The following is a 14,107-nucleotide window of genomic DNA, read 5'->3' on the forward strand; positions in this document are numbered from 1 at the left end:
TGCCAAGGACAAGAAACAGACTTCCATGAATTTTACTGATTCTAACATATTTTATCAAAGAACATTTACTTATTCAAAAATCAAAGACAGGACAGCAAAATTTATCTAAGGGGTACAAATACTTTTATCTAATCACATCAATACTTCTTCTAGGAGATGCTTAGAGTTCTTGAAGAAAAAAATAGGATTGAAAGTTTGGCAAACAGAAATTTATTGATTAGTTTGCAATGTCAGTACAACATATATAACTTCATCACATGGTTACAATCCAGTATTTGTGCTTTGTAGGGTAAGTAAACATTTATTCAAGCACAACAAACATCTACGTACAATATTCTGGGGTTGTTTAAAAAATAAATCTATTGTTTTCCATTTAGTAGCACAAAGAAGCACACTTCAGCTTGAGATAATGGATGGATTTTAAAATTTGGTTAATGCATCAAACTAAACATACAACTTAAATTTGGACCATTTGTGTCCTGAATGCCCAGGGAGCACTTGCCAAGACTCCTGGCATTGGTGGGTCAGGGATGAGGGGAGATGTGGCTTATAGGAAGCTTTCTTGGCATTTTAAGATATGAACACTAGATCAGGTAAGGCCAGCCTGATGGCTTGTGGCCTTGTTCAGATTTAAAATGACTTCCCAGTCTTTAAAAACACAGTAAAAGCAGAGTATTCCAGAATATCCATAATAAACAACTCTTTGATCAAGAAAGTGAAAGTTAGTATAGCTTATTTATAATTGGCGGGAAAGACATATTAGGGAGGTGTTAGATGCCTTTAGTTTTCAAAAGAGTTAACATCTGTTATTAAAATATTTAAAATGTGACAAAACCTTTTTTCCAAACTGAGTGCCATTATCATTGAGTCAGAAGTCTGAAATCCTACCTGCCAGGTCAGGTCAAATGCAAGTCTATCACCCTGACTCCATCCCTATAGAGTCACGGAACAGCGGGCCAGCCACCCAGGCCCCTCCACATTCAGAATATAAACCCCAAGCTCAGTGCCAATATATGACTTCAGGCAATCTCTTCAAGGTTTTTGAACCTCTAAACTATTCAATATATTATTTAAGATAATAATCTCTCCATAATTTACAATAAAAATAAATTGAAAGTTTATATTTCAAATAATTCAAAACACAAGCAGATTTTATCTCAAAGAACTATTTCCTTTTCTTTCGAGTAAGAAAACTTTCCCTTAGAGTAAGAATTCTGTACTAGTTTTACCCAAGTGAATCAGTGATAAAACCAAGGCAATATTCAATCTTCCTCTGTCCAGTTGAATGCCACTAGTTTTCTGATTAGCTAGGAGCCCAGAGACTGTTGGCAAAAAGTGGGATATTTATTAGTGGATTGCAGTGAGTACATGAAATCACCCCCGTGGGAGGACACTGTTTCATTCCTGTTAATGTCCATGATAAGGGTCTGAAAGTGGGAATTGTTTTTATAAAGGTCTGGGCATTTCTTCTGCATATTCTAAGTGTCTCCTTAGGCTGTCGACCCTTCGATCTGCTCTGAAAAGTAAAGTGAAGGTTACAGCATAGTTCATAAAATAATTATAACCAGGGAGTTTGTTTCTAGTTGAATCCTACAATGGGAGTCATGATATCTCATTTTACATTACTGAACATGTGTGAGTCCAGCTGTCCTGGAGCTTGGGCCCAATCATGAGTTTTGGGACTTGGGCCCTACGGGAGTGTGTCTTCCAGCTCCTCTAACACAAGCTCTTCTGATAATACCAACAGGTTGTATTGATTTCTGTAGACCTTTGCTTTCCCTCAAATTTATTCCACGTGCGGTGGACTTGAGCAGTACATTCCTTAGAGTTCTGCTAATGAGATGTGATGTTGTGAGAAAATCCGGAGTTTTTAGAGCAAACCACTGAGATCTCTGTCGGGATAAAGGAAGGAAATTCTCCGCAGGGCAAAGTTGCTTATCGTAGTTTATCCTAGTTCCAGGAGCCAGTCAAAGAGACTTGGGGTCCCCTCTTTTTGCTCCTCAAGCATCTTGCAGTACTGGACAACTGCGTGAAAAATATCTCCCACCTTCCAGGACTTCTGATGGACCAGCCGCACTACATCTAGAAACTAAAGCAAAACAGAGAGTCAGAACTCTATAACACAAGGTCCTCCAAGCCATCTTACTGAACCTCAAGGTTCAAGGCCAGTGGTTCTCCTGCCTGTGTGTGAGTGTCTCTAGTCTCTTAGGACTATTTTCCAGGACAGTCTATTTCCTCTTGAGATGTTTCAGATTACTGAGGATCCCTTCAACTGAACTGGAATTTTCTACATAGATGCTGCCCTGTATCCACAGCCATGGTCCTGATGGAATGAGGTTGAGTCTTCTTTTCAGTGTCAGATTTTTGGATGTTTTGTGTTTCCTGAAGTCTGCTTTTCTCTGGGTTAGACCTCTGTAACAGGGCTCTACTGTCACAAATAATCTGTCATTGGATGTGCTTATTTAGGTCAAATAGATTAAGGGTCGACTTTCAGGCAGGTCCACCTATGGGTTCTTCATCCCACCTTGAGAAGCATCTCTCCTCCTCACGTGCTAAGATCAAGCATTAAGAGGTTTCCGATAGCAACAGGAAAAGGAAAGATTGAGGAAACACCCTAGATCTGTCACCTGGGTATTTGTATGAGCTTCAGTTGGTCACAACTAGAGACAAAATTCAAGACTGCGAGCAAATTATGGGCTTCAAGGGATGGAAGACAGGGAAATCACTGTCAGTCATTATCTTCATGAATCTATATGATAAAGCCCAATGTGAAGGCCTCACTAACTCAGTTAGATACTTTTAAAGAAAAATAACAATTAATAAGAGCCAGAAGCTGTGGGAAGTACTTAATCACATTTAGCCTCATTCCTTTCTGAATGTCTGGAAAGCCGCCATTCACAGTGACAGACTGCAGGCCTCGGAAATGACAAGTTGGGAGCAGGGTATGGATTCTAACACTGTGGGCCACAGCTCTTTGGATGGTGACGTTCTTCTGTATTTTTGTACCAGGTCAGTATACTAATATGCACTTGGAGCATGAAGAGAAAGGATAGGCTGAGAACCCTGGTATCATTTTGAGGAAGAAAGCCCTATTTGTTAAAGAGATGAGGATCGGGGTTCAGTATTATTTCTTTAATGTTTCCTTTTTGGATGTTTGCTTTTAAACTCTGCCCTGTTTTTGCATTTACTCAGACTTCAGAGATCAGCAAGAAACTGGAATGCTAGGTTTTTTTTCCAGTTTGGATTTGTTAATTCATTTCAATTGCTGAGAAGTTGTCTCATGGAGAGCCACGGTTAAATTATGTGCTTTCTGCCAGCTGTGATGGCACCAAACTATATGCACAGTTACAAAAATCAGCACTTTATTGTACTTGCTTGCTTTGTATTTTGCATAATCAAAATAAAGCAATTTTTTAGGCTGAAAAAATGAAAGACTTAACTTTCGATACCTGGAAATAATAAATGTTGTCTTTAAAAAGTTTTAGGATGATGCAAAAGGGGACACAGATGGGAGACAGATGGCCATCATGTTATAGATAATCCCCCAGGAAGGATAGCGTCTTAACTATCTTTTCATATCTTGTGCCTTCACCTAGGGAGTGCTCAATGAATATTTGCTGAAGAAGGGATGACCAAATGGGAATCGAGTACATTCAATGTTCTCAAGAAGACTATTGGAAATATGGATGGACATCTAGCATCATTGAGGGTGGACTTCTACCAAGTATTCATTCTTTAGTTTTAGGTAATGTATTTGCATGAATAGAATTAAAAATAAACATGCATACCCAGGGGTGGCTTGCTCAACAATTTCCTACTCAGGTGATACATGAGAATGTTTGGAAGTCATGGATCCAGGAAAAGTCTAAGACCTGGAGTGGGATGATGGAGGTGGGCAAGGAGCACAGTAGAAGCTGGTCCATAGGGCCTGCTTTCTAGTAGGTCAGTAAGGCCTAACCAAGAGGGGGCATGCATGTCATGGGGGAAAGACCCCACGATTCTCATTACTCGCTACAACAGTGGATGGTTAGCTCATTCAGCTCCATCAACCTATGTTAGAACTTCAGAGAACACTATTGCCTGGGACCCCTTGCACCCTGCCATCTTCCTGCCTGCCTGATTCCTAACATTTCAGGAACAGATACAAACCCTTAGGTGAAGGCTTTGCTTATCATGCAAATACCCTTAGAAAGGGGACATTCCAGGTGGCTATTAGTGATTTGTGAGGTACATAGAAAGAGCTTTGTGAACCATTATTTATATCTCAGTGTGCATGAAAGCTTCAAGTCACGTCTTTGATTGAAAAAAGGGATGAAAACATGGTTTACTCTCAAGGGGAGGAAAAGAAGGAAAGGGTAAGACTTTGCATGTGGAAATCAGGGAAGTAGATGCTCCTGGTGGAGAAAGTCTGCACACCAGGGATCTGAGGACCCACCGAGAGAGGCTCATGGCTCACAGACTTCTTTCTCATGGTTTCCCTGAAAGGTCATCAGTAGCCTTTGACCAAAGTTTTTTCTTGAAGTTTCAATCTCTTCCTTAGCAAGTTTTACAAAGATGCAGTTAATGCAAAATACTCAGAATTATAAAACCAGCCTGAGCTCCTTTTTGCTTTTTCTCTGTAAACCTTGACTTTTACCTAATCAGCTTTTATCTCTCATTCATTTCCCTGGGGTGGAGGAAGAATCAAAGCTCTGGGCAGATGCCAGTATTTGCTAGACTCTTCCAGGCTTGCTGCCTCAGACCTTTCTGGAAGCCAAGCTGCAGCTTCTTCCCACCTCCTTGGGGCCTGTGAAGGAGGGCATTTCATTATGGTGATGACCACAGGCTGCTCACATGATTTCTATGATCGAGGCATTAGTGAAGCACCCCTTACCCTTCTACCAGTTGGAGGTTTATGAGCCGCGTTTGCATATATTTCTTTCAAAAGGCGGATTGAATTAAAATCTGTTCCATCAAGGTACTACCCACGTGCTTCTCTCTGGGGAGGGGCTAGAGGTAAAGTTGGAAACCAACCTGTCTGTGAATGTGAGAACACAAGCCTGCTGAGAATGTTCTCGTCTCCCTCCCCATCGTATGAGTGTGGGGGGTGAGACCTACCTATGCTCTCTCACTCCATCCTTTGCCCTGAGAAGGCTGGGTGCTAAGATGGAACAAGAGCTCATCAAACAGTGACCTACCCGCCTCAGTGCAAAAGCAAGCATGGCCAGTATAGGAGGATGCCTGGAGATAACTGGGTGGACTGGTAGGCAGGCCTAGGCATGAAAAGAGCTGCACACTGCTGGTTGGAGGCAGAGGCTGAGATGAGGTGGGACAGGGCATGGGGAAGGAGTTAGATCTCCTTGATTTTTCCAGTAGCTAATCCCATTGGCTGCTGTTGCAGAGACGAGGAAGCTACTCTAACTACCAGGTGAATGAGCAAGAGGGTAAAGAACATCTTATTCCAGGCTGCTTGGTTTTGGTACTGAAAATTAAAATAAAATTACACATTAAAAATATGCAGATGAGCCAGCATGGTTGGTGCACACCTGTAATCCCAGCGACTCAGGAAGCTGAGACAGGAGGATCGAAAGTTCAAGACCAGCCTCAGCAATTTAGCAAGGCCCTAAGAAATTTAGGGCTACCTTGCCTCGAAAACAAATAAACAAACAAAAAACCCAAAACCAAAACCAAAACAACAACAATAACAAAAACAACAATGAAAAAACCCCAACCAATTTAAGAGATCGGTAATGTAGCTCAGTGGTCAAGTTCTCCTGGTTCAATTCCCAGGAATGAAATAAATAAATAAATAAACAAATAAATTCCAGAGTGTAACCTTATATTCATTTAACTAGAGAGAGGCATTCTTTAGTAAGGAACAGCTGAGAAGTGTCTTGCAGAGAAAGCAGGGCTTGGGGACTTGGCTCAACTGTTACTGTCAGACGAATGTCTCACACACTAGCCTCTCTGACTCCTGCTTTGCTTGTTAGTCAAAAAGGGGCAAAAATATCTATTCTGCAATTCTCACATGGCTGTTAAGAAATAGGTTCAGTGAGGTACATGGAGGCTCCTGTGGCAACAAGACATGAGAAAGACCCATGGTGGCTATGGCAGGCAGGGACCTAAAACAGGTCCCCAATTTTCTGCCCCAGTCCCTGGGGCAATGAGTAGCATGAGAAAGGAAGTCCTCTTGATGCCACCATACATGGCAGCAGGGATTCATCAGTTAATTTTGACTTGATCAAGAGGGAGGCTATCAGGGGAACTTAATCTAATCCTTTAAACGCAGAGAGTTTTCTCTGCCTGGTGGCAGAAGATACTAGAACGACAGCATGGAAACATGAAGAGATGTGCAGTAAGGAACGGGCAGCTTCTAGAACTTCAGAGGGGCTCCGGCCTGATAGGAAAGTCAGCAAAGAAACGGGGACCCCAGTCCCACAGCTGTGAATAACGGAATTAAGACAATAGCCCAAATGAGCTTGGATACCTCCTCTTCCCGGGAACCTTCCAGAGAAGAGCTCAACCAGACTGTCTTTACGATTTCTGCCTTGTAAGACCTGAGTGAAAATCACCGTCAAACTCATCCCAGCTGCTGGCCTGCAGAGCTGAGTGTTATTTTAGCTGGCAGATTTTAGGTGCTTTATTAAACAAGCAATGAAAAACAAATATGGCGTTGCCATCGATCTGATATCTTTTAAATTATGGGAACTTTAGATTGACAACATTGGCAGATGGATCCATTTCTTTATCTTCGTGGTTGAGATTCCATTATAGATGACGGTAGGTCTTATAGACATGGAATCACAGTGACAGTCACTATTGTGAGGTCGGCTTGGGATCTAACTCCCCAGCCTGGTGTTTCTGGAAGGTGGGAAATGATAATGAGAAGTTTCCTGTAAGGTGAAACTGCTTAGTAGAGAAGTGACGCATGTCTCCTTCTGACACCACATCACAGCTTGTTTTGAGTATCATGGTGGCCGTGGCCTCACTTCAGTTTCTATTATATATTGGGTCATTTCTTCCCAATTTGTTTTAACCAAGAGGCAGGTCTCTAGAGCAAGGTAGCACTAAAAAAATAACAAAAAGTGTATTTTTTCCATTTACTTTTCTCATTGCCACCAACCAGTTGAGGGTCAAAGGAACAGCAAACATGACTGCATTTGTACAGGTGGAGAGCTTCAAAGTTCTTGCCACAATTTTGAGACCCTGGAAGATCAAGGTCAAATACTTCAAATTCATTCAGGTTAAATGGGCATTTACTGAGTTTCCAGAAGTGAGTACATACCCAATGTTACTGATACCCTCCCCAAACACAGAATGGGGTACCTTTTCAATTCGAGTTTCCTGAGATTTCTTAAAGTAGATTGTGGGAATCCCCAGTTCCGAGGCAGCTATCCATTGCAGAGTGGCTCGAAGCTCAGCATCCGGACACTCTGGCTCCAGGTCAAAGTTGATCACCAGCAGGCTCCTCTGGTGGCCGGTGGCTCTCACTGCCATTCCAGATGCCTGTGCTGAACGGACACAACCACAGCTTTACTCCACTTCCCAAAGCGGGAGCCAGGGCAATTGTGTGTCAAAATCATGGAACACGGCTTACCTTTTATGCTCTCTGACTGTTCTTTAAGAATCTCCTTTTCTTCTACTAATTCACTTTGGAAGAAAAGAACAGTATACGGTTGGTAATGTTTAGGAAGAATGAACTATAAATGGCAGATGAAGTGATGGGTCTTCCTGCACTGGAAGTTCCTGACATTCATTCTAGATTTTTCATTCTCATAGAGCAACCTCGTGCTGGAGAAGTCCCCATGCGGTATGGCGTAGGATGGCTGTCTGCAGTGGATACCCACCTCCACCTATCCAACCTGAATGACTTTCGTTAGGACAATTGGTGTGGAGATAACAGCCTTCTTCTTTTCAGCCTCCTTTCTACAAACTTTCACAGGGCTGACTGGTCAGGGACAGATTTTGGGTAATGAGTTCTGATTTGGGGACTTATCATTATTCTACATTTTACTTGACATTTAATGGACCATGTTTCCATCTTGTCAAAAAAATTTTTTCCCTGCACTGTAATAGCAATATATATTTGCATTTTAATATAGGAAGTTAGTATTTTACACATACATCCTTCTTCTGTCTGAAATAAGGCAAAAGACAATGGATAAACTGAAGGGCTTAAATTTCATAGCAAAGCATCTCTACAGATGGATGTTTTTTAATTGAGGAGGAATTTAGTAGGCTGGAGGTATTTTAGAGCGAGGGACTCATAACTAAGTATTTCATTCGTTATGGTGATGTTTAATATTGGAGGTGTTTTTACCTGGTGTGTTCTTATTACAGAGCCTTGCGTGTAGTGGGAAGACTCAGTCAGTGTTTCCAAAATGTGAGCATATGGCCCTCAGATAAATGGCCATCTTGGGAAGCTTGTGAATGTCCTATATTTTAATACTGTCTGGAAAGTTGGATTTAGGCTCTTAAAATGTACCTTTCATTTTCTCTGTTGCTATTAAGATCTGGCTCTTTGCTTGATTGTATTGATGAATTCCATTGCAATGATAAATTTCACTGGTGTTGAGAGAAAGAGGATAGCCATTCATTCACATCTATTTTTTAGAAAGGCCTGTTTCCTAAGGGTCTAGGTTTTTGGCTTGTCTGTGACGTCCATGGAGGAGCAGGAGCTGGGGTTGTGAGCTTGTCTTTCCCTGAAGGCATAATTTCCCTGAGGTCTAGGCTCATATTGCAGAGAATGATGGAAAGACTTGCTAAACAAATGTTTCTTGAAGGAGAACAATTAATTTACCCCAAAGTAGCTGGGGATTTGAACCCTGGCCTTTCCGCTTGCAAAGCCGGCGCCCCACGGGAGGGCTATATCGCCAGCACTGGGGTTATTCTTAAGAAAGTAAAGAATAATATCTTGAATAATCGTCCTGTGGAACCACATAGGATTCACTGTGACCTTCGGTTGCTGAAGAAAACCCCTGATGAAATGGTGAAACTAAAACTCTTCAGAAGTAGACAGTGACTAAAGAAATAGGTTAGGGAGTGACTATAGTCTTCCACTTCTTTTTTATTTTTCTAAAATTTCAGAAATCTCCAAATAATAAGCTAAGCCATAACATTAAAAGTCAGATTTTGATTCACTTAATTTTCTAGGGTAATCACGAATTCTATAAGTAGTCTTGATTTTGTGTTACCTCCTCTTTTCTGTGCCTTAGTTAGGAAGTACAGATTACACTGATCTAAGTGCTTTTTCCTTTAGTCTTTTACCAGTTTCCAGGTGGGAATAACATATCTCCATCATGGCAACCATTTGGCACTAGACACATTTACTAGTGATGATCTCAGGTGTCCACAGCATAGGAAAAGCCATTCACTTTGACTGGAATGAAATGACCATATTCTACAGTGAAGAATGATAAATAGTACAATTTAAATGGAATTTTTGTTTCTATTCATCCAAGTAGGTCAAACTTACATACACTTCTGATTATATCCATAAACTTTATCTGAAATAAAATTCCATAGGGTCAGATCGAAAACCAAGAAGGCAAGTAGTGATAGGGCAGCCTATTTTAGGTCCTGAGTCCTTGCTCTAGAGACATGAAACCAAGCAGCACAGACACAATGGAATCAGTGGTTGGGCACAGCCTGAATGATCAAGATGGATTGCCAAATGGAATCGGAGTAGCAGTCTCACAATCACTGGGTCTCAGTGGCTACTTACTTAATCATGGGAGAAGATGGTATGCTTTCCTGATAAATGTCCAGCTCCATAATGCCAAGACTGCTAGTGGCACTACTGTTGCCATTGCTGACAAAGCAAAAGTTTACATATTAATGCCCATCTCCACCCCCCGACCACGCTGTTGACACTGATGTTCCATTGCTGTAAGAGGTCCTTCCCTAGGTCCCTAGAAAAACATTGCTCTGTGTCTAGGAGTCCTTCATTGATACTGGTTTCTAACCAAATTGGGAGAAAACACAGACAGAAGCTGTCTACTAGGCTCAAGCTATAATAATAATAATAATAATAATAACTATTATTATTGCTATTATGATAATTTGTAGTTTCCAAAGTGGTGTCACACCTGGCAGATCCTACCTAGTGGGTAACAATCAGAATCACTATTTCTTTCTTCATTCTGGATAGAGGGAAGGATTTTATCTACCAGTGAGAAACTACCTGCTTCTGGGTTGTCTGCAGAATGAGGATGTTCTGAAAATACTGGCTGGGAGAGATATCAGAATGTGTATCTGTTTGCTTCTTGGATTTTGATAGAAACCAATGAGCTCATTCATGTGTTCCCTTTGCCATTCAGGGGTTTTTCTCAGGGACAATCCATAGGATTTCATAGGATGTGCACCTGGCTTGACATTTTCCTACAAGAATCAAGTTGGTTAATGTCAAAGTTTTTTTGGTGAGGAGGACTGGGGATTCACCTTAGGGGCACTCAATCATTGAGCCACCTCCCCAGCCCTATTTTGTATTTTATTTAGAGAGGGTCTCACTGAGTTACTTAGCACCTTGCTTTTGCTGAGGCTGGCTTTGAACTCCTGATCCTCCTGTCTCAGCCTCCTGAGCCCCTGGAATTATAGGCATGTGCCACTGTGCCCAGCTCAAAATTTTCTCACTCTTATCTGACAGTCCTCCAGAAGGGATGACACATCGTGGAGAAGGAGGATCACATACTGTGTCACTTTCACAGGCTCTGCACAATCAACACATGCTCTAGTTACCAGCCTGGAACTTCCTCACTGAGACACAGCAGAGTAGAGCCACGTTGAAGGATCTGTCCCTCCTTGTTAAGTGGAATGTGCCCACTGTGAGCAAACTCACCGGATCTCCCCACACCTTCTCTATTTCCCAGTGATGTCTCTTCCCAGAAAGCTTTTGAAAGGTGTGACATGTAATGGGACTGTCTCCGTCTTCCTCCAGGAATACCCTGAGTCACCAACCCAACTCCCTCAATTTTAAATTCTTGTCTGAAATTTCAGGTGAGACATTCAGTATGCTCACAGATTGAAACCTGATGACTCAAAATTACGCTGGAGGTGATTCATCTGTAAGCTTCTGCTGCTGAGGCAAAAGTCTCAAGTTCTTTCTGCTTTTTCTCTCTATTTTGTGGCATTTCCCACAACTTTTTCTTTGAATTTTAGACAAAGTATTTAACATTGTGAAATATCCCGAAGCCTAAATATACTAAACTTCCAGAAATAGAATTTGGAGAGACCCCTCCATGGACCCAATGCTTTGGAATCTCGCTTTCCAACTGGTCTCTCTGGAACATCTGTGGATTTGTTAGTTCGGTGTCAAATAAGACCTTGCACAGAACCAGAGGGATTCTTTTAGAGGTCCCACCTCACGGAGGAATAACTTTTAGCTCATGTTTCCTGGGTGTCTCAAGTCCTTCCAAATCTGATCTCTCCTAAACTCCTCTCTGCCTTTTCTGAAGGAATAATAGAGAGGGCAGGAAGGTAAAGGGGAGGGACAGTCAGGCCAAGAAACACACTATAGCGTGGCAACACTTGGTTGTCTGTCCTGTCAACCCAGCCTGGGTTGCATCTGAAAGACAAATGAACCAAAAACAAAGATCAAACACACGAGGCGTAATAGAAGTTCTCCATAAAAAAAAAAAAAAAAAAAAAAGGCAATTGGCTGTCATGGAATGCGTGAGCTGAGCTTCAACGGGAGGGGACACAAGGTGCCTTTCAGCATGCATCATGACAGGCAGGGCCCTTGACCTGGGGGGGCAGACTTTCTTTTTTTGCTTTTTCTCTGTTAGGGACACTTTGCAGAGAACCATACAATGCGTTTTTGTAACGTGTCGAGAGCCACTTCCCTGGGAAGTCAAGTGAGAGCAGGTACCTCAAGGACCGCTCGCTGAGCTGCAGAAAGCTGCTCGTGTCTTCCGGGTTGTCCTCCTCGTTGGCCAGCTGGGACCAGCTACCTGTACTCTCCTCGCTGCTGCTGGGAGGGTTGTGGAATTCATCGGGGCCTCTGGCTTCTGCCGAGCCTTCGGCCTCGGGTACATCTCTGGCATCGGGGCCGTCACTGTGGATGGCAAGACATTGTTACTGAGAGGGGAGGTACAACATGGACCTTTCCAGGGAGACCATGGTGGACACTGTTGAGCTGGGGTCTCCACAGAGTGAACGGAATGTCACCGGCCACAGGTGGAGACTTTCTTTAGGCTGTTCTGTCCTTTGGTGCCCTAGGTCCTGTCTTACTTTTTCAGGATTCTCCATCGGCCTTGCTATCTCGTTAGTTGATCTCTTCCTACTGACTCCCTCTGCTCACTGGAAAAACAGGTGGAAGTGCCTGGCCTGCACAGATCGGATTTATTGAGGGACTCTGGTGTTTAACTGAAGATACACAGAGCATTTTCCCCAGTGATTACGGTTCAGTGGTTCTGGAGGGAGGCCCAGGAATCTGAATTTTCAATAACTACCCCAGTGATTCTAATGCAAGTGGTATATGGACCATGCTAGGAGAAAAATACGCAATCCTGTTCTGGAGAGTTCCAAAGTCATTCTGCACTTGCAGCCACCTTTTACTCTGTCCCTTCCCTCTGGAACCAGACTTACATCGGCACCACCTCTTGGAATTATTGCATTTTTAGATCGAGAAACTCTTGGTTGCTCAGGCAATTGTCCTTTCCTTTGTCCTTGAAGTGTCCCCTCCCTGGCCTCCTGAGAATTTCTACCTCTCTGGCCACTCCTTGCCTGGAGCCTAGTCCTCTGTTTCTCCTCCAAGTGTCACTATTGCCACTTGTGATTGATTCACTGCCCTTCTTTCCATGGTTGTCCCTAAGCAACCCATCTATCTTCCTGTCCATGTCAATAGCTTCCAAATTTGGACCCCACTCAAGATCCCAGCCTTGGATTTGGGGGCTCCTTTTATAGTTGTCCTTCTGGCCATCTCCTACCTGTCTCATAACATCTCAGAATGGGCATATCTAAAATGAATTCTGATGGCCATCACACACTTGTGCGTGCTTTTTATTTTCATTGACCTTTGCTGTCAATCACTATGACCTTTCAGTCCCAATCTAGAGTATATCTCACATACTCGGACCTGTCTCTGTCATGAAATTATCTTAATTTAGGTCCTTCCAAATTGTCAAAAATTTAGATTTGGAAGAAAATCCATAGACTTTCTGCAGATGAGAATATGGAAGCCCAGTGAGGTGGGAGGATTTCTCCAAGGTTGCAACCAGGGTTGGTACCAAACTTCAGACCTTGGCCAGTGGGTGTTACGTGTCACTCATTGTTGAACCATATTCCTGCAGCCTTTCAGAAGTTATGCTCCAGCTGTTATTCCACTTGGGAACCTTCACTACGTTGCTGCTAGATTGATGTCCCTAAAAGATGTTGTTGGTCACTCTGTCAAGAACCTTCAGGAACCTTTGAAAGCTAAACCCTTTATAGATGTCCTCTGCCTATCCAGCTTTATCTGCCTCCACTTGGTCACTACATAGCAAAGAAACCTTAATTTACCTGTTGTTACCCAAACACGCCAGTATCTTTTTGCCTTTTATCTTTTGCCTAGTCATTTCCACCAAACATTGGAGAAAAGAGAGTTGGGTATAGACCAAGGAGTGGGATAACTGGGTCAAAGGGTGGTTCCATTCCAAGTTTTTAAAGGAATATCCATACTGCTTTCCATAGTGGTTGCACCAATTTTCAGTCCCACCACATCCTTGCCAACATTGTTACTTGTATTCTTGATAATTGCCATTCTGACTGGAGTGAGATAAAATTTCAGTGTAGTTTTAATTTGCTTTTCTCTAATTGCTAGAGATGTTGATCATATATTTTTTTGATCAAAATATATTTTTCATATTTCTTCTATGAAGTGTTTGTTCAGTTCTTTTGCCCATTTATTGATTGGGTTATTATTTTTCTGGTGTTAATTTTTTAAAGTTTTTTGTGTAACTTGGAGATTAATGCTCTATCTGAGATATAGGTGGTAAAGATTTTCTCCAAAAGACTTAAAAACAGCATGGTACAGTGATACAGTCACATCAATGGTTATAGCAGCTTAACTCATAATAGCTAAGCTATGGAAACAACCTAGATGCCCTTCAACAGAGGAATGGGTAAATACACAAAGGAATATATTCACAAT

General features: G+C 42.2%; 1 protein-coding gene across 7 annotated transcripts in view; it reads right to left on the minus strand.

Moving 5' to 3' along the window:
- Positions 1-854: 854 nt before the first annotated feature.
- Positions 855-14,107, minus strand: part of SPHKAP (SPHK1 interactor, AKAP domain containing) — a 155,909-nt gene continuing 142,656 nt past the window's right edge. For 5 of the 7 annotated variants that reach the window (XM_079135153.1, XM_079135157.1, XM_079135152.1 and 2 more), the window contains 5 exons: positions 11,846-12,031; positions 9,704-9,790; positions 7,577-7,629; positions 7,306-7,490; positions 855-2,089 (listed from right to left, as the gene is read on the minus strand). In XM_079135153.1, coding sequence (XP_078991279.1) covers positions 1,946-2,089; positions 7,306-7,490; positions 7,577-7,629; positions 9,704-9,790; positions 11,846-12,031 — 655 coding nt within the window. In that variant the 3' untranslated portion in view covers positions 855-1,945. The remainder of the gene's footprint in view (positions 2,090-7,305; positions 7,491-7,576; positions 7,630-9,703; positions 9,791-11,845; positions 12,032-14,107) is intronic. The other 2 variants (XM_079135158.1, XM_079135156.1) reach the window with 1 other exon arrangement.

This window comes from Sciurus vulgaris, assembly GCF_902686455.1.
Source record: "Sciurus vulgaris genome assembly, chromosome: 3".
Taxonomy (NCBI): domain Eukaryota; kingdom Metazoa; phylum Chordata; class Mammalia; order Rodentia; family Sciuridae; genus Sciurus; species Sciurus vulgaris.